This window comes from Netta rufina (assembly GCF_964035555.1).
Source record: "Netta rufina genome assembly, chromosome: 4".
Classification (NCBI taxonomy): Eukaryota; Metazoa; Chordata; class Aves; order Anseriformes; family Anatidae; genus Netta; species Netta rufina.
In genome coordinates, this window is record NC_140127.1 from 15,659,205 (window position 1) to 15,680,658 (window position 21,454).

Below are 21,454 nucleotides of genomic sequence, written 5' to 3' on the forward strand. Positions count from 1 at the left end.
TGACTGCTTAGAGATGCAGGGTTTTCCTCCTCGGGAACACATAGCCACAGTGACAACAAGGGGAGTGAAAATACAGCTTGGAACATCTGGCAATTGCCTTGGTGTGTGTCTGCAGAACAGGGCTGGCACAAAGCAATATCCACAGCAACTGAAGACCGAGAGCGCCTGGTATTGTTATCTTCCCACGCGTGTCAGTGTAAGCAGAAGAAAAAACAGCACAAAATAAAGATAAGCATGGCACTTCCTGACCTGCTCAGATTTTGCTCTCTGCATCGTGATATGACAATGAGGGAAACCAAGTCCTGATACTTTCATGAAATTCAAACCAAAGGTTGCCAAAGACTTACCACTGCTCCAAAGCTCAGGTCATCCATTCATCATTCATCATAAAACAGAAAGGAAAATAAGAAATTCCCTTCCCCCTCAAGGTACACAGATTCCCTAATTCTTAAAACTTAAGCCCTCCTTCCCTCTCCCTGTTTCAAAACCTAACACACATCAGCTTCTCTTCCACAATGCTGTCATTTGATGAAGGGATGAAGACTGAAGAACTTAACCGCTGTAACTGGTCTGGTGTCATTGCCCGAGGCAAAATCCACAGCCTCATTACAGAGGCTACTACTGGGTGCAGGGAGCTCCCCGAGTGTGGTGAGGAAAGCTCCATCCAGAGGGAGCACTTACCAGAGGGATTCAGGTTATCAAAAGCAGCATCCCACTTCCAGCTTCAGCAGAAAACCTTTGTTTGGGGAGGAGACATTAGGGGAAAATACAAAGCAGTAGCTAGAAGAAAGTTACTTCGTAACTCAACCAAGAAACTGTTTGGATGTTACCAGAGGTTAAGCCAGCAGGAGTGAAAGTTTGAGAACCAAGCACAAGGAAAGCATGGTGAGGGAACTCCCTAAATAGCCCAGTCTATTTTGAGCAAACTCTGGGTAAGGATTCACACCCCAGACCGTGAGCTTGCGAGATAACAAACCAAGTCATTGTGGGTCAGGTGAACAGCCAGCAGAGATCTTCTACGGTCGAGGCAGCAGAGAAAGCAAAACAAGTCGGAAAAAGGTATCACTTCATCTCTGCTATCCCCTTCCCATATCCAGGGGCTTTCTTTCCACAAGCTGGCAAAATCTCTGAGAGGATGCACAATGCTTGATCTCATCAGCTCCCCCAGACAAGCCACCTCGTATTCGTGTATCTACCTTTGGCTCCTTTACCTTTCGGATCCCTGCTTTTCCAATTCAGCGCAGCCAACCTAAGGCAGCAGGAAATGGTCTCACGCGAAAGGCAGGCAGGCATCCCAAAGGAAAAGTAATTAGGTTAAATGCAGGCTGCTAGCAACCCCGTGCTATGGAAATATCTGCAGTTTTGGCAATCCATTATCAGAATTCCATGCATTTGTGCAGTTGGCCATATGTGAAGCCAGTTATCTGCACACACAGTCACGCGCTCCTTATTACAGAGTTCAGGGACACAGCAGCCCAGCACAGCTTTCCCAAGCCAAACCCCTCATTGGACAAGTTTGCTCGTGGGCAGCCTAGCTGTAAATGGTGCTGCAAACACAGTTTCAACTTACTAGTTCGGTAGCTCTCCTGTTCTTAAATAAATGAGGATGGTTTTGATTAATGTCTTAGCACCGTCAGCTGAATACCCCTTCAAAAGGCTCCCTTATTGAGTTATCCTGCTTAAATCCAGCACACGGCAGCATCTTCTTCCTGCATTATGATTCCCAACACTGAGATGTAAATGCCTTTAGAAAAAAATAAAGTATCTTTTCCTTCTTCCTATTATGTTAATCCATTATCTATGGCAGATTTAGGAAGTCCTCCTGTTCCACATCTATTTCCCCATGCCCTTGGGCATAAACTAGAAAAGTTAACTTCTAAAAGTTCTGTCTGGTGACCAATAATACAAGCAGTAATACGAGGCTTGGTCAAGCATGACATGTTTGTCATAACAGAATCAGCTGCATCTGTGAATCTGTTCTCCTGAAAACTTAAAAACGCCCCTGGTTGGTAGGTTGCAGCCACCTTTCCCTGTTGAGACTTTCTGAACTCTCCTTCAGTTTCAAAAACGTACATCGCATTAATGAAGTTGTGAAAGGGAACAGAAAACTCTCACAAATACCCCACTGAGGTTCCTTGGGCATAAAAAGGTCACGAAATGGGGAAATGTTGCATCAGACCTAGTATTTGTCACCACCAATTTCTAGTCTTCCTGAAAGAGCCGACTTCTCAAGAATTTCTTCCAAATCCGAGGACGTTTTGCTGCCTTTACTCCCACGTCCAACGTTTCGAGCAAATTATGCCCTTCTATTTTTATAGGTAAGTGCAGCTACAGCAGTGCCAGATGCAGCTCAACCTAGCACTAAATCAGGAAACGTGTTCAAAGCCATTGACTCACTGTGCCAGGACGAGTCTCGAAGCCTGCCGAGGAAGCCGCACCTCTGAGCCGCACGGAGCGCTTCCCACCGTCAGAAGCCCACACGCTGCTTGGCCTCACCAAGACGTCACGACGTGCTTACGAGCAAGAACACAACATTTCCTCCAAAGCTGTAATTTTATCTAGCCATCTGCTGACAGGGAGGGTTTCTAATGAGGTGGATCCTGCTGCCTGGCCTGTCGTAGGTTTGCAGGATGATGCTTCCAGAAGAAAATTCTCAGGCATCCTACTTGCAGCACACTTTGCACGCTGCCTCACAGCCCACTCCAGCCTCAAACACAGCATTGGCAAATCTTTTATAATCCAAGCAGTTAAAAACCCAGCCTAACCTCCTGGTTCATTTCTTTTTAAGTGGGGGAAAGGAGCCACTTAAACCTTCACAGTCCTGCTGGAAGCACTCTGGCTGACCTGGCTTACACCTCCTCACACCCAAGGGATTTGTGCACTTGAGTCTTTCGCTGGAGCTTTTTACCTATTTCTACAAGGTCTGCTGCATCTCCATGGAAACCTGAATTCAAACAGAAAAGTTAGCATCCTTATGCAGAAAAAAAGTAAACACAGCATTGCTCCTCCCATCTGTTTCAGGCCACCTGGCAGCTCAAGAGCACAGTGCTGCAATTACCTTAAATCATTTCATACAGGGCTCATCAGTGGACTGTTTTATCCAGGGGATATCAACTTTCTTTCCTTAGGGAATGTCCGGGTTACTAAATGTTGCATGTATAGCTACAAGACTCCATGTCTCCCAAAAGCATCCACCACCAGGGCCCAGCTGATGTAAGCCCCTCCCAATTTTTGGAGGAGCTCGAGAGATTCAGAAAAAGCTGAACTCAAGTCAGCACACAGAACATTCACCTGGGGCTTGGAAACTTTCCATATTTCAAATCCTGCTTCTTCATCTTCAAAGGCCTTTGCAGGCATTAATTAATCCTCACAAAGTATCTTTGAAGTAGGCATCATTAGCGTCTTGTTAGACATAGGGAAACTGAGGCAGAGACTCGCTGCCGCAGGCCAAGGAGTGAATTTATCAGAGAAGTCCCCACGTTTTCCTTCTGTGCCTCCTTGTCTCCCTTCTCCCGCCACGCCTCCTTTTCAACTCCAAGACACAGAAACACTGGAAGGAGAGAGCTAAATTCCAGAAAAGCAAGCATTTCAGGCCTTCAAACAATAACAATTGTAACATGCTGCTAAGAATAGACACATCAGAGTAGGAGCGTGTTAGTTCCCAATAGCCAAGATGTCAACATAGAAATTAAAATAAAAGCTTAAGCTGCTTTTTGGAAAGCAAATCAATAGCTTCAGCATGTAGAAGCTCATTCTCAGTGACAATCACAGCAGCAGAAGGAGAGCAGGTAAATTAAATCATACATGCTCAAAATCTGCACTGACAAGATGTAACTTGAGCATTTCTATTTATAAAACTGAGTAGTCACAACATTTCTGTTCTGAAGACAGAAGGTGTGCGAGCCAGGCATTACTTTCTTCGGCTTTTACGATACCAAAAAGTCAATTATTTTCCAGTCTGATTCCACTCATTAAAATAAGCCCATCTCATCGTTCACTTGTTTGGAGGTATCAAACCCACCATCAGAATTCAGGAAGCAAATATTTCACAACCTCACACCCCTTTGATGTTCCAGCAGGTCTAAAGGCAGATAAAACAACCACCAGCCTACGACCGAGAAAGACAGCGAGGGAGCTTCAGTCCCGTGGCCAGAGGCTGTGTGTGCCGTGAGCGTTTCTGCTGGGCTCTGGGGCAGGATGAGAAACTTCAGAGGCCAGCTCTGCAAGAGCTGCAGGCAGCTGGAAATGCTGTTCTCTCACCTGACACTACTTTCCATGAAGACAACTGTGAGACCCCTTGATAAGAGCAGGTTAATGGCTTGAAATGAGACGTGGAGCTGGAAGTGCTCCAAGACAGTGCAGTACTGAGTCCCAACTCAACCCTAATTGGGACTGGGAGGTCATTCAATGCCGTGGAAGAGCTAAAAGCCAGCAGAGACTGGAAGCGCACAAGCTGCTAGCTCTCACCCAGAAAAATGTCCCTTTGTGTAAATTCTTCAGCCGCCATCGCTGTATTATTCTGAGCACTAAGAAAAGCAACACGCTTCTCGAGAGCGCTGCCGCCTAACAAAAATAACTTTCCTAAACATGAAGCTGTACGTAGCATAATTCCCTTCCCTTGCATGGAAACACAAACTCCACCGAGATCACTCAGGAAATCGAAGCAGCCCGTCTGGGCAAGAGTTAAGAGCTGCCAGCTCCTCGCGCAACACACCTGCTCTCCCAAAATGCAAGGCAGGGCTTAGAAAGCAATTCCAAGCCCAGAGATTTGTTGCTGGTTTTGTTTCTTTGTTTTAAAAGGAAGAATCAGGTAACAATTTCACAGACACAGGGTCGTTCCTCCAGGTACAAGACGTGGTTTTTAATACTTATACACTCTGCTGTAGGAAACTGTAGGTCGAGAAGCTCTGTGGAGCACCTTCAGGAATAAGTTCCCAGCTCTGCTAAGGCACCAGCTGGGCTCGGAGCCTTGCTGTGCAAAACCACCCTGCCACGTTCCCCGAGGTGCTCCTGCTCGCTCCGGAACAGGACTGCTTCCTGAGCGCAGCTTTCCTTCCACAGGCTTCACCCTGCAGGTGTGGGGCTTTGTTCCCACCTCCCGGTGACGCGCAGGCAAGGAGATCCCAAAAACAAAACACACCAAGCCAAGGTTAACAGTTAGGAAACACAAAGGCAAGGGGCCTTCTGGAAGGGAAAGGAAGGAAGAAGTTTAGTTTCAAACACCATTTCTTTAAGCGCTGAAAGCCACGCTTAAAAAAAGCCACCAGCAAACATGCATCTGAAAGTTTCCTCCTCTAAAAATAATCCAGCGCAGACCTGGGGGATTTAAAACTCATTTTCCAGCACGTGGAATTGGCAAGGCTTGCAAAACAACACGGGTTATTCCTAAAAGAAACACTTCTTCAGATGGCTGGAAATGGGGTAAATATAAAGCCAGAGAAAATCCCGCACCCCATTCCTTCAGTGAAGTACTAATATCGGTCCTTCCCCATCCTACCTGCTATCTTTGCTACAACTTGGAGTAAGTTGAGCTTCCCGCATGCTTTTCAACCTGATCATGTTCTCCAAGGGCTATAATGACCACTGGTTTTTATAACTCCTTCTACCAAAGGAGAAAATACTGCTTTCTGACTGTGAAATAGGTATTGCAAGGAAGTTTTAAATCTCTCTCTATCCTGTTAATGGATAGAGATTGAGAACAAAAATCTGGCTTCCCCTTCTTGGAAAATTAACTGTCTTCGTAGATTAGTGTTTCACACAGGATGCTACGAGAAGAGGCAGATTAAAATGTCATAATCTTATCAGGGGTTCTTAAAACACACAATATGCAAGACTCTACATGTTAAAAGAAGTTTATCAGATGATTCACATCCAGCAAGAAAAAAGTTACTTCGGGTAGCCTTGAGGAATGTTTTTGCTTTTGCTTGTCCCAACCATCAACACCCAGTGTTGCAAGCTGTCATAACATGTACACTTCCACATTTTTAAACCACTTTTTTTTTTCCCATTTCTATGCATACACATTTCAGGCAGTGAAATCAAGCAAATCCAGGGTTCATCCAGCCTAAGTTGGATGCTGTTGCATCAGAACAGGGCTGAAGACAAGCTCTTGCCATTACTTCTAGGCAGCCCTCTGGGAGGCAGAGGCTCAGTGGGGTACCTGGGGGCAGGGGACAGGCCCCGTGAGGCTGGCATTTTGTTCTGCCCTCAGAAACCTGCGTGCCCTGCAGCAACACATTGGTGCCAAATCCCCCGAGGTGTTCGGTGGCCGTGGACAGTTTCCTGAGCGAGGCAGTCTCTGCATCTCTCTGCCTCTGGTCCTCAGGATGAGCGAAGGGGAGGCGTTGTGCTACAACTCTGGAGTCTGTTGCAACCCCACCCGTGTAGGTGGCACTGGTGTTCCAGCTCTTCACCCCACGGGATGCAGCCTTTCTCCGAAGTAAGCACAATTCCTAACGCAAGGAAGAGGCAAGCATCCAGAACACCATCCCGTAACCAGAAGTCATCATCTGTTTGCTATGCTTGCACACGAAATAAATTCCCTTGTCTGACTTACAGCATGGTCATTTAATACGCTTTCATCTCCTGGAAAACCCTCAAAATAAACAAAGCAAGCCAGAGTTGCGCTCACTGGATACTACTGGAGCTCTGTGTGCGCACTCAAAGACACAAACTCACTCCCAGAGCAGCCAACAGTTGCGGATGTGACTCAACTTCGAAAGCCTTGTCCTCTGCAGGACCGACAGCAGTGCTGGGCAAAGCAAGGAGAGGGACAGGGCACAGAGGCAAGAAGGAGAATGGAAGAGAATCCACTGGAGAGAAACTTGGAGGGGAAAAAAGCAGTACATATTCAGCCACGTGTGTCCTTTCGACTCGCGGGGACAGGCACGCTGACATGAAGACAGCAGAGCAATTGAAATACACGTATGTGCATGGTATAAAAAATTGCAGCCTCCCAAGAGTCTTCTGCCCTCGTTTTTCTCCCCTCAAAGCCATGGCAACATTGGTAATTTTAAGATCACTGTAATAAAAAGACATCCCATGTATTTTATGATTAGAAATCTACCACGAGCTGCTATCATCACTGAAATTTTCTTTATGGCTAGACAGAAAAACAGTCACTTGATCACTGGTTTACAGGAGAAAGAAAAAGCACATCATGCAAAACACCCAAAACCTTTAACCAGGGCTACAAGCAGAGATTTCTGCAGTAGCAGCAAGAGACCCGAGGATCTCCACACATCCTCCTCTGTCAAACATTCCAAAACCTGCTGCAAGAAGGAACCGAGATCATCCAGAACGTTTTGCTGCATGTTCCTGGCATCCACTGCCTGCCTCGACACAAACACAACGCTGTCGTCACTCGCGGAGTTTGTTGTAGGGCACACCGAAGTTGGATTTCAAAGAAAGCTGAAGAGTGGGCTGTTTTCTTGGGTTCTTCCAGTTAGATCCAGTTTCCTTTACTATTTGAATGTGGGCATTTACAGTGTATGTACACACACACACACACAACGTATCCTGGAATTGTAGGGCAAAACCAAAACCAGATTTATTTCTACATATTCTAATATCCTAATATTCACGTACTCCTTTAAAAGAACAAGCAACTTTGAAAGAGGCAAACATGAAGTATTCCCTCCTCCCCAGCTACTTCTTTTTTTTCCCCCAAGGACTGCTCAGTATCTTTATCATTTCAGTCACTAATTGAGCTCTCTGCAAACTAAATAGCGCTTTTTTTCTCCTACTAATGTTCCCCTCTTTTCCCAGGAAATCCTTATTTCTGTCAATTAGCATTAGCTCGCTTAAAAGGGAGGGCACAGCGTGAATTCAAACAAAAGTCACAACTTCACCCAGTTATGCTTCAAAGTTGAGTTTCCACGAAGGTTCAACCCTCAGCTTTCTGAATGAACGTGCCTAATAAATCATTCAGCAGACAGAAGAGCTACACTTCTTTTGTAAACCCAACCCTTTCCCATACATAAAACCCAGCACTAAAAAGCCATCCGAACACTTATTTCTACTGTACATGAATGTACGGGGCGCGTTTTCCTTTGAAGAAAGAGGATTCGATAAAGCTGTAAATGGCAGATTACTGCAAGAGGCTGAAAGGCTGCTAAAAGGATGCTGTACGTACATAGCCTGCAGCAAGGACTGCTGCATGGGAATAAAGCCACAGAGGGTGCAGTCCTGCCCAGTGGCAAGCAAATTCAGAATTGAGAGCCAGGTGCCTGCGACAGATTATAATACATCTTATAATACATCGTGTTAACAAATCCTAATGCCACCCTGCTCCAGAGCACTGACACCTGCAGGAGGACTCCACCCGGAGAAGTCTGCCACCTGAACCATCTCAGAGCACTTCTCTCTGTACATTGGGCATGGTGAAGGCAAAGACCAGAGAGCAAATGCAGGCAGAACGTTTGCTGGTTTTAGAGAAGCTCTTAGAACCCGTCACTCGGCTGTTTCCAAGAAAATGTTATGCTCCGAAGAAAATCAATTAGACAGAGGGAAGATGCTTGGTAACAGCTGTGGGAGTGAGAACGATCCTGCACATGTTACGCAGACGCATGGAAACATAAAAAGCAGAATGAGGAACTTGAACGTCATGCGGAGCACAAGGGAACGGAACAAATTTTTTTATTATTTTTTTGTCTTGAGGGAAGCAGCAATGCTGAAGTCCTGCCCTGGCAGCCAAAGTGAATACCAACAGGAGAGAGAAACAAATCAACCACAGAATGTGAGCGCCCATGAATGATCAGAAATGTAAACTAGACGGTACCGTTACAGAAGACACAACCGAGGAAATTCCTAAGGAATGATAAATCTATGAGTAAGTTATTTCATTTTGTAACTCAACTGATTGTGTTTAAGGAAAAGCTACTGGAACACTGGAACGCTCATAAAGAAAGACGGTTTACTAAACCATGTAAGTAGGTGTGAAGGAGTTCTAGATCTTTCAACATGTGACTGAAAACATCATGAAGTGGTCTGGAGAGCTCCAGCTTGCTTCAGGCAGCCTCACTGTCCAGCAGCAGCATCCAGACTGTGGAGCAGGAGACAAGGAAAGGAGGTTGAGGAGACAATTAATGAAGCTTGTGATTAACAGCATTTCCCCATCTGTGATTTCTTTACTGCAGCACTCTGGCAATTTCACAGAACAAGGACCAAAGTGCCCCATACCAAAGGAATAAGCTACTTTGCATGGCAAACTATTCTGCTACAGAGATTTCTTTATATTTAGCTCAATTCTCTGTATGCCTTTACGTTACCAATGCCCTCTGCATCCCATCCTAAACTGCATCTGCTGCCAACAGTCACACCCTTTAAATACATCTAAGAAGGTAGCAAGCACAGCTTTTCAGAAGGCAATCTACACGCTGTTGAGGATGATGAATTACAGCAATAAAAGTTGGCTCTAATATCAAATTAGATCCTGACTTATACACCAAATATAGTGCTTGAAGAGCACGCCTCAGAACATGGATGGTTTCCCAAAATGCTGATCAGTGCTTTTGAAAACCAATGCTTTATGAATGACTAAAGCAGATCTAGTCATACAACCTACGAAAGCACAGCAGGGCATCCAAGAAAAAAAAATGACTAACAACTGTTTAGTTTAAAAGGAAAGTCTCCAGTCCTTTTAAACTCAGTAAAAAGAGTAATCTGGTAATGTGTTTAGGAAAAAGGCAGCAAGAAAAAAGGAGAAACTTAACTGAATTTTAATGGAAAAGGAATCACTTCAGCACTTCTTAAAAGGCTGGGTTTTATTTTAACCCCCAAGCTGAACAGGCTGATGATACAACTACAGTGAATAAAAAATAGCTGTCAATTTCCTAGCAGAAACCTCAGAGCATATACCTAAGGTTACATTTCTAAATTGATTAATTGGTAAAATGGGGTCTGGATTCAGGAAGTACCAGAACAAGAGAGACAAGAAATAACAGAGAACAACAGGAAGAAACGGACAGGAGGCAGTAATGAATAATCTACCAGCTTTCCAAAAATACACTGCATTATCTCATCACCAAGTATTTCTTACACATCCCCCGTACTTAATACAATCTTGTATGTGGTGTGTGCAACCACCTTCAGCAGAAGCTGCCTGTGCCTTGCAAAGTACCATAACAAGAAAATCCACCTGTCCACAACGTCTGAGGTGGAACAATTGCTCCTACCTCCACATGAGAACACCTCTCTTGGCATTAGTTCAGCTTGTGCCTCTGACAGTTGAGTCCACAGTCAGTTTAAGTGTTCTCCTGTGAACCTGCATACAGAGTTTCCTCTTTTCCCCTCACACTGCAACAAGAAATTTTAAGAGCTGTCAACCACAACAATTAGTAACAGCACTTGAATTTAAAGGAAAAAAAAAAAAGAGAGAGAGAAATAAACCAACTTTTATACAAAAGTAACTTCAAGATTATTTTTTTTTGGTGAAAGTTAGCTTGTACGTTACACTTCAGCATTAGGAAAAAAAAAAAAGTTCTGTTGTATGACATGTAAAAGACACTGTAATGCCATTTTGATCCCTGGATCTAGAGCACTCAGCAAGTCCCTAAAACAATTGCTCCATTCAAGTGAAACCAGGACTGTACCACTGGAGCTGGTAAAAACGCAATAAAAATATCAGCTACCACATAGTGGGTCACTTCATTAAGGTCAAAATGGAAAGCCCACTTGATCATTATCTGGATTCAAACTGTTTTTCTATCAGAAGTCAGATGTCTCACTTTTTAGCAAAAGAGGAATTTACCAAAGCTTAATTAAAATCATTTATTCTCTCTGCCATAAAGAAAGGAATTCAACTTGCGATGCAGACAGCAAATTCAGGCGTTCCCAGTTCTAGTCTGCAACACGTTCTTCTTCACTGAAGAAGGGAGAAAGATTTTGTACGTCAGCAGTGCTCATATCCCTAGGACACAAGTAATTAACTCTGAAGGCAAGCTACCAAATGAAAAGATAATATGCAATGATAGGCAAGCAAAACAAGAAGGTGGGAAGGGAGCAAGCTTCAAATAAAACTAAACTGAAACATGGCAAGGATCACAGGAGGTATGTAAGAATAACAAAAGGAATGGATTCCCGCCGAGGAACAGCTGTGAGCTGGAGGAGGCAGGGAGAAAGTCCCCTTAAATCTGCAAGTTAAAGCCGTGCAACATAAGTCAGTGATTTGAAGGGCCTAAGAGGACCAAGAAGGTGCACCTTATCGGAAGAAAAAGTGAAAAAAATCCAGTGAAGACTGAATGAATTCACTTCCAAGTCATCAGCAATTCACCGCTTTTCAATGTTTCAAAAATATATTTGCAAGGATAAACTGCTTTCACCTTCGTGAATTCACTGTGGGGAGCTGCCTATTTATTAACACAAAATTACCATCTCGTACGCATGAATGTGGTGTCTGCTGACTCAGCCTATTTATTAGAAATGAGAAGCCACGACCTGAATACAAAAGAACACTTCTGAGACGCACAAAGCATTTTGCTACAGTGCACAAAGCTGCGTAACTTTGTGGTTATTTCTTTACCACCTGCTTCAAACTGATCCAACAAGGCTGCGCACACATGGATTCAGATAACCTAGTCACAATGCATGACAGCTCTGTAGGGAATTCTCTAGCACCCTGCTCAATTTTAACATTTGGTGTGTTTCATCCCAGAAGAGGAAAACAGAACAGATCTCTTTCTCTGAAAGAGTTCCCGCTGCATGCTCCAAGAACAGCAATTTTCTTGTCCATAGTTGTCCCACAGAGACACTTTTAAAAAGGACTTTTCCAGTTTTTCCTCCCACTTTTGTCATCATTCACCTATGTCAACCTTCCTAAAGCACAGCAGCTCACATGGCTGCAAATACGTCCTCTGCAACTTCTCTTCGGTGATTCTGGCATGTGTGCAGCCGGTGAAGTTACAAGAATGACAGACAGACAGTGCCACAGAAGTGCTATGGAAGTGGAAGGGAAGGAAATGCCACGGTTAAAAAAGCAACACGCACAGATATGACAAAGCACTGGACCCTTATAGTCCCACCTCATTACATTTAAAGACTAGAGGAATTAAAAAAAAAAATCTGTGAAAAGTAATTAAGTTATATTTGGCTATAGCCAAAACCAGATTCTACAGCATTTCAATACAGACAGCCCACAACCTCCCTCTCTGCACATTTGAAAAAGACAAAAACCAAACAGCAAGTTCACTGTGCCTCGATTTTAATACGAAATGGCTTAGTTTACAAATGCTAGAAGCACTTCAAAGCATATTCTGTGGTTTAAGTTGATCTGTGGGTCAAAGGCTTATTGATAGCTTTGGCAGCAGAATCTGTTACTGCTCACTACGTAAGACTTAAGGTGGCATAATTAAATGCAGCAATTTACTTCTCTAAGCCAAACAAGCAGCTTCACTCTGCCAGCCTTGGGCATGATGTTATCACGCTTGTGACTCTCAAACCCAATGCTTCTCTTATTTCATCCTTTTTCAATCAAAAAAGACGTATCTTGCAGGACACACACACCCTAAGTTGTAAGCGGGACCCCTGGGCTGTCCTTACCACAGTTCCCTGTTGCCACGATGAGATCCTAAATTCAGATTAAAAGCCAAGCTACGTCACACCTGCTCAAATCCTCCCCTAAAAGCGATCCTTGTTCCACCACCCTTCTCATCTGACAAATGTAAACAGCTAATTGCATAGCTCCACTTACATTGCAAACACAAAGAGAGAAGAACAAACAAGGGAAAGCAATTGTGGCATAAAAACAAACAATTAGGAAGCAATTAAGACCGGACATCCACTGCCATGCAGTACACACAACTTTCACACTGAACAAAGCCACTCTTGGCGTGTTTGTTTCTTCACTTTAAACTGAGGCTTCCATGTGGAGAGAGAAGCACCCGAGAACATCTGCAAGCTTCAATCCTTCACTTCACCAACAAGGTGTGCCCCAAAATAGCCTATTAGTGGAAAGCCTTCTTTTCAAGCCCAATTCCAAGCACCTTGCAGGCTGAGTGGGGTCTGCCCAGCTCTGTTACTCAGAGGCAGACTCATTCTTTCCGACACGAAGCCAGTGCCTGCGTAAACTGAGCTCTGCAGTCCCCTACCGCCGCCCTTACCGATAAGGCAGCAGCACTCCAGCACTGCTGGCTCCAATTCATTTGCGTTTCATGGTATGCAAATTTGGTCAGCTGCTTTTAAGAAGCTTACGTTAGGTTACTGTGACAAGCAGACATTTCACCAAACTCATCCAGAAAGAACAAAATCGGTGACCAGGGAACAGCAAGGACTCAACTGTCTCAGAAGGCAGCAATGCACACAGAGCCGGATTAAATCTGAGGTCTGATCAGACACCCAAGCTAATTCAACTGCAAGTTTGCATGGAAAAGAAAGAATCCTCCTCCCTGGCTTTTGCCATGTCCACACACTCCTGCTGCTTCCACTACTCCAGCACCATCCCCTAGTCTCGCTACACCATCACCCCCAGTAGCTAAATTAGCAAAAAACTAATCCTGCCAAAAAGGAATTCGTAGTTTTCTGCTGTTTAGCTTCCTCAACCAGCTCGTAAGAAGGATGACAAGTGCATCAGCACACTGCACGCTAACAAACTGTTTTATGGTCTTTGGCAAAGACAAGCGAGGAGGGGAGCGCACTTTAAGTAGTGTTTTTCAGCGGTCTGAGAATTGGAAAATGACTTGTACTACAGGTAGTGCAAGGGGAACACGGACACTTCCGTGTGAGCTGTAATGCTGCATTCATCACCATGGTTTCTGGAAGCTTGCTGTTCTTTGGTTCTCCCTTCCTTAAAAGCGACGAGCTGCCAGCCAAGGGGCAAATCTCTTGACAGCAAGCCTTTCAAAACAGGAATTAAACACAGAGTTAACACTGCAATTGGAACGATGTGCTTGAACAACATGACACACCAACTTCAGATGAGAGTGTGGATTTCAACAGCCAGTTTATTCAGTGAAAAATATAAGCAGCTAAAAAAAAAGAGGGGAAAAAAAAGAAAAGTAGAAAAACTACTTCCTGTGTAGTTCAGGGTCACAGCTGGATCCATATGAACTCTACCTCTAAAGAATCCTTCTGGGTTCCTCAAAACTCAAAATTACAGTTATTAAGGCCTAACAAAAATAAATAAATCTTTAAAAACTTGGCAATACGTTTTGCAATCCCCTCTCTGATTTACTCATAGGCAAGCTGAAACCTTTCATTCCCAGTACTCTTCAAAAAAAAAAATAAAAGAATTGAATGCATCAATTTTGTGGTAAGGCAACATATTCATGTTCCCAAAGCCTTTACCCTGATCTCTTCTCTAGGAACCCAGCCGGCACAGCAGTATTACACTAGTCAAAGCAAAGAACAGGTTCTTTGCAGGCTCTCTCCTGTAAAACCTGTATTTTAAAATAAAGAGAACAAAATCATCTGACGTTGGACAAGCACGCGTGCCGTTTCTAATGGTCTGTGAATGCCTACACATTGATTTTCAGTGAGTGAAATCCCCGTTCAGAAGTGCCTAACAGTCTGCTGTGGGAGTCCTTGCTCGAGAGGAGAGAAACACATCTCCAGCTTTTAATTACAGAAGGAGCACTCACGAAGCGCTCAGCTGCTCTGTTGGACTAGAGTAAGCTGAGGAACTCTGCCCACTTTAAACAGCTTTTCCAACAGGTTAAGTAGCAGCAATTGAGCATCGAGGAAAGCTAAAGGAGAAAGAAATAGCCACGATGTTCAAGAGCAGGAGCAGGCAGGGAATTCGGGAGGCCCATAACACTCTTAAATCTGGAAACAAAACCACCAGCTCTGATTTTGATGCTGTTCCACAAGAGACGTAAGGGAAAGAGGAATGTCCCACTGCACCTTCCCCACAGATTCAGACACACAGAAACTCTGACTTCAAAAAAAAAAAAAAAAAAAAAAAAAAAACAACCAAAAAGCACACCACAACAACCCCCACACAGAACAAACTGCTAGAGGCTCTACCATACCGCGTTAGGTAGCAAAGAGCACATCTTTCCCCTCTTTGGTTTACAAGTTAACTTCATTTTGATTCATAAACCAATTCCCCCCTCAAACAAGGGCTACTCATCCCCACCATTACGTGGCGTTTCCATCAGCTCTTACTCTGCCAAGGTCTCACCACTTATGACTGCTTAGACAAATCCAGTATTAAGAAACTCCTGGAACACCATACATTGGAATTTTCTGAGAGGGATTTACAGACTATGCAGACAGCTTTTATTAAAAAATCAATAAAAAAATAGGGTTTCATAACACCAATAAAAAAAAAAAAAAAACCTTCCTTTTAAAAATAAATTACTTTTATCTAGCTGCTTTTTTACATAAGTTTTGCCAGCGTAGGATAACACCAGCGTGTTACCATATGGCACGCCTACCAGAACTATCTTTATTTTTTTTTTTTCATGGAGATGTAAGCTACAGTACCTGCAACTAAGCTGTAAGTTCTTTTAGAAAGAACTTGTCAAGTTGAATTTTTTTGGAACTAGATATATTTTCTAGTTCAATTCCCTTTTTAAAATCATTTATTTTTTAATGGGATCACCTATTAACCATTGCAGAAGTCTATAGGAAGTGTTTTCAGAAAGGAAGAAACTGATCAGAAAGAGAAGATGGTGACACTGAGAATAACAATTGCTGTCAAAACCAAGTTGTATTAATTCAGTGACTCGTCTCAAAAGACACCCTTTTTATAATGTTATCCATAACAAGAGAAGACAATGGTTTCCCTTGATTTTTCTCCCCATGTAGCTTTATATGTCACTGGCCCTAGCAACAGAGAAGAATAGCAACGGATTCGTCAGTGGACAAGGACCGTGCAACCGGCTTGCGAGGGGGGCCCCAAGCACCCTGTGTTATCCAAGCACAATCACCCTGCTATTTGACAGCAAACAAAGTCTGCGAGCAGAACGTGGCTTTTGATACCGTACTCGAGTGTCAAGCTGACAAACTGCAGCCAAGTGGCTGATGATAAACCTGTGTGACAGGTTCATCGTCATTCAGAAAGTGTTTCTAAACACTGACAGCCCTGAGCTGCTGCACTTCTACTGCGCGTTCAAAATCGCGAGCCTGTTCACAAAAAGAGAACAGGACCACACAAAATACAACTTTGTTACCTCCAGACCAAGGAAACCTGTGGTGAAAAAGGGGGAGAAAAAAAACACTCTGAAAATCTGTTTTAAAAGTACTATGAAAATGTGAGGGTTTTGCAACACAAAATAAAAGTTTGAACTACTACATCAGTACAAGTGTAAAGATGTCCGACTGCTATCACCAAATAGCTCTATCAAGATAACACGAAGTTGGAAAAAAGGTGATGCTGACTTTCTGGATACTAAGAAAAATAATCAGTACTTGCAAGTAACACACACAGCCTTCCTGGTCTCCCTGAGGCCTACTGGGCATCTCAGGAAATTGTTTTGTAAAAATCCATTTCTAAACTGCAGATGAGCAAATGAGGTGTCGTTGACCACGCTCTGCCAACAACAGCTGTGACAGCTTTGCCAGCATTTCTCGCTTTGCCATGCGACAACTTCAGTTTCCATTTCTATTTTTCAACCAGCAGGACTACTGGAAACAATGGAGGCGGGGGTGAGCGGGGGGAAGGTTTGCTTTCCTAGGTTTCAGAAGGGTCTGGAAAAAGCAACAAAAATCTCATTATTGCCTGTGACAGAGGGTGGAGGGTTTCACGCTTTTCCGTTACCAGTTAGCCAAATGCCACGGAGCGTGAGGCTGCCTAATTTGCAAACCAGACTCCCAGGACACCGTCGGCCGAGAAACCCTGTCCCCCTTCCCCATTGCAGCAGCTGAGAACGATGACGGAGGGGGACAGCTGGGCTTCTCATTAGGAGCAGCGCTCCTGGAGCCGCGGACGGTCAATTTGTGCCCACCTCTTACTCGCAGCCCCGGCCCTGCGGCTGAGAGGAGCCTTTCAAATCCCTCGTGGGGCACGGCAGCGTGAGTGCAATTACAGGCAAGCTGCTGTGGTGCAGTAGGGTTAAAAAAGAAAGGCCAGGCGGAGGTTCAGAGGATGGTAGCTGGCGGTGGTGTTACCCATCCCCACGCAGAGCCCGGTCACTGGTGAAGCGTCTCCTCGGGAAGCAGGCTGCTGGTACAGCTGGTGGTGATCAATGTGAGCCTGTACCCAGTGCCAGAGGTTTTGGCAGCAGTCCCGCTCGCTGCTCGCACGGCACTCGGCGGGGCAAGGGCCTTGGGCGAGCTTCGCCCCGCCAGGGCTCCTTTTTCGGCCGCTTGCGTTTTCCCTGCCTTCCCTAGAGCGCATCTCCTCTTTAATTAATAGGTCACTCAACCGGTTCGCGGTAATTGTCACAAGTACCTCGTCTTTTGTCCCCACGGGGAGGGACCGAAGTTCAGCCAGTTGTTGTCTACGAAGCGAAACTACGAGATGCCGGCTCCTGCGCCCCTCGCCCCTCGAGGAGCTTTTTAGGGCCGTGGCCAACAACCCCCCCCTCCCCCCCCCCATTAGCGCCATCCACCCTGCCGGGCAGCCTGAGCCCGGAATTAACTTTGAACCGCTCTCCGGAGTACACATAACGAGGGGAAGGTTAAAATTAAAGAGCGGAAGATGGGTGTTTTCCCCACGAAGCCTTCCCCTCCGCCTTCCTGCCGCTGCCTCGGGGCCCGCGGCCGCCGGGAGGGGGGCACAAAGGCAGCGGGCGGCAGGGGACGAAGGGAGGCGCGGAGAGGGGCCCCTCGCCTCGCCCCCAAACCCCCCCCCGGCCGCGGTTACTCACAACAAGAAGCTCATGGCGATGGCGGCGGAGCGGGACCGGCGGCTGGGCTGGGCTGGGCTGGGCTCGGCGCGGCTCCCAATGGCAGCGGCGGCGGCGGCGCAGGGCGGGCGGCTGCGGGGAGAGCGCCGCGGGGCGGGGACATGGCGACACCGCCTCCCCTCACGGCCCCGGCCGCCGCCGCTGCTGGCCCCTTTCGGTTGTTCGGGGGTCCCCCAACCCAAGGGAACGACCCCGTCTCCAGTGCCCCTCACACCTCTCCCCTTACACACAACGGCCCCCGCCGGGCTCTGTCCCACCCTGCAGTCCCCGGGGACCCAGATGGCACCGGGCACGGACAGACAGCATAAATGTTGTGACAGCCTTGGCAAGTGAAATCCTTTCTGCTCTGTGCCCTGCCTCGTGTGCCCTGTCCTGTGTCAGAAATCGAGCATTCCCTGACAAATCTGTGCGGCCTGTCACACCTGTGCGCAGTGGAAATGTTGATATTTCTGTCAGTGAACCCTCAGCAGGGCAGCCCCCTGGTTTTTGTGGAGACACACTTGTGGTAGTAGCTTCTGGGCAGTATATAAGAGCCCCGCAGTTACTTACCAAGTGCTGTGGAAGATCTGTGAAAACTGCTGAAGCACTATGGCCTGCCCGAACCCCTTTTCTACTCCAAATTGTTTCCCCAACATCCTGTGGAGTGAGCCTGTGGGATGCAGGAACAGAGCAGTTTGCTTTACATTAGCATGTCGTGTCACATTACAACAGAATTACTTACCCAGATTGCCCTAAAAGGTCAGTAAGTGACATTACCCTCATTATCCTCACCTTGCCACAAAAGGGTGCAGCTACCTAAACCCACAAGTAGCCACCAAGGTCATAAAAGGAATGGGGAGATCTTAACTTCTTCTGCCCTCTCCACTAACAGTCCTGACTAAACAAACATATCAAAATGGCTTCCAATATTTCAGAGGTATCACTGTTTGATTTTCAAACAATCTTTAACTAAGCTGGCTGGGGCCAGCAATCAGCTAAGGAATGACACACCTCAAAACTGAAGATATGGGCAGCTGCAAACTCCTGAGGTAAAAAATAAATAAAATCCAGTCCTGCCTTTAAACTCTTAGCAGGTCATCAACACCGCCTTCACCCAGCCTCTGCCCTGAACTGCCTCACCCTGCACAGGTGTGGGTTAAAACCCACACGTCCTCCCATACACAGATATTTCACCTACAGCACTGTCACAGTATCATTCCAGTATGAGACGCTTTCAGAATAAATGCAACTGCATCTTGGCTGGCATTGTTCCACCAAATGCAATCCAAGGGAGCACAGCACATTGCAAAAGACAGCCCACAGCTCATTTGACACCAGATGACAGCTGCAGGCTGTGTTTTTGGGGTCTGGGACTCCACCCCCTCTCCCAAAACAGGAATGATGCTCTTTGGTCCTGGCTTGTCTCGGTTGCTCTATAAGCTCCAGAGGAAACAAAGCAGCATCCAGCATGCTTTAAAGTAAAACCTTATATTCAAATCTTACAAGGGCCACACATCCCACTGCAGACTTAGCCACATCCAAGTGGCACCTCTTGACAGAAGAAATGACAATCCCAGGGGGTCATTTCACATGAAAACCTGCTTCTTTTTAGGTCAGTAAGAACCCAGATGGATTTTGGAGAGGCGACAAGGCAGACGGCCTGGCTGTCTGTGAGGTCCCCTCCTGCCCCAAGAGGATTGTGTGGCTGCAGACTACCCCACAAAGACTACGGCTGCAGGTAGGCCAGAGAAAAATCTGCTCTTGGATTCATTACAGGGTAAATTCAGTACATCCAAACACACTATAATCCCATACAACATTAAGTTTCTGTTGGCACGTCATGGGTTTCTCTCAGGTAGAATGCCTTATGTGGTAACACTGAGAGCTGTCATATTCTCTTGTGCTTTTAAAAGCTGAAACTGCATTTTCAACATTCTGGCTCTGTCCTCCTGACCAGGTCCAAAATGCCAGGTCAGTACATTTCTAAGTGAATGAAAATTACACTAGTGTTTTTAGGACACTTTTAAAACCACGTGTTTTACTGAGCAGCAGCAGAAGCTTAATTAAAAACCAGTTCCCAATGTTTGCAATTTTCCTTTTGGCCACATTAGTAAAAGCAGGCATGAAATGGGGCTCAGAACACTTTTTAGCAGACTTTGTCAGACTAAGTTGGCCACGCAAATCCAACTCAAAAACACAGTGCTGACCTTTCGGACACATTCACGTTGAGACATGAATAATCTGCATTCTCTTTATCCACCCATATGCTTCCTTCTACCCACAGAACATTTTATTTTAGCGGCAAGTTAAAATTAAATGTCTGCTACTGCCACAATCAGTAGGAAACACTTTGCCCGTGTGGCTGAAAGGAGAAACAGTTACGTAACGTGTACAGTTGATGTCTCAAATTAGTATTGGTCTGCTCATGATGGCTAAGGGCCACGTGAAGTGCTCACTTCAGACACTGCCGATACAAGGGACTGACAGCATGCTGCAGTCTTACGTAAGGATCGAACTGCTCAGTGGTTCAAGACACAGTGAATGTACCCAAGCCCTGACGTCTGTCATTTTGGTTTATCCATTATAATGTAGAGCTTAAAGAATTACTCTGAAAAGGCCCTCAAGCTGAAAAAGCTCTTTGGTCCTGAACTGAAGTTTGTAGCAAAGATTATAACACAGCTCAGTAAACAGAGAACATTTAAGGTGAAAAAAAAAAAATTCTAAAATTAAGAGCTGAATCCTTACTATATATGGACTACAAAAAGGGAAACAATTTTATTTTGAAATGTAAAATGTCTCTAAATACTAAACACTGTAAGCATTCTCTCCATATTCTAGATTAAACTCATCTAGCATCTGATAGTTTTTCCGATCAGATAGTTGTCTGTGCATTAAAGTAAGGGATTTAATTTGTGTACAAGCTATACCTAGAGGATTAACTATAGAAATGTAATGAAGCATTTAAGTATAAATATCAGATTCACCCTGTGATCTGTACTCTTCTTTACAAAAAACACAACACGACAAAAAACTGCAGAAACTATGAGGTATTACACAGAAGTCCTGAGAGCTGCCATAATCATGGAACTGCAACAGTATATCCCATCAGCTTTGTTACTGCTGGACTGCAGAAAGATAAATAAATACAGTACTCTGTGGCCTTCCCTGCTGTTACAGTACTCACACATATGTAATTCCTGATGCAACTTTTGTACACAGTTGTCTCAGAAATCAATGATTTGTGGAGAACCTGCTCCAGAAATTTCAACAGCATATGGGGCACGGACACCATGTGCAGAGGGTTCCCAGTACTTTAACTTCTCCATGCAAAATACGCTCTTCCTCTTTTCCAGTCAGTGGCCTCACTCAGGCTAAGCTCGTTATCTCCTGCTGAACGCTGAGAGGGTTGTACTTGTACAACTTTGTAATGGGCTCATCTTCCACAGAAAGCGAGGGAAGGCTTGAATAACTGCTTGAATAACTTAAAATAACAATTTCAGAATACACTCCAACAGAATATGAAGTCAATTTTACTTGATGACAGATTGCAGTGATAAATGGTGTATCCCAACACTAAATATTTGTTTTAGTATGAGCTGAACAAACAAAAGAATAGCTAGTTTAAGTTATTTTTAACAATAATATTTTTAATGGTGGGCATTAAAAGAAATAGTATCTTACAAGGCTGG

The 21,454-nt window shown here is 45.0% G+C and overlaps 1 protein-coding gene across 1 annotated transcript in view; it reads right to left on the reverse strand.

Annotated features, from left to right (window-relative positions):
- MOB1B (MOB kinase activator 1B) overlaps positions 1 to 17,841 on the reverse strand; it is a 38,941-nt gene extending 21,100 nt beyond the window's left edge. Inside the window, exon 1 of the mRNA XM_084286573.1 lies at positions 17,748 to 17,841. Within this exon, the coding sequence (XP_084142699.1) occupies positions 17,748 to 17,761 (14 nt within the window). The 5' untranslated portion in view covers positions 17,762 to 17,841. The remainder of the gene's footprint in view (positions 1 to 17,747) is intronic.
- Positions 17,842 to 21,454: the final 3,613 nt, after the last annotated feature.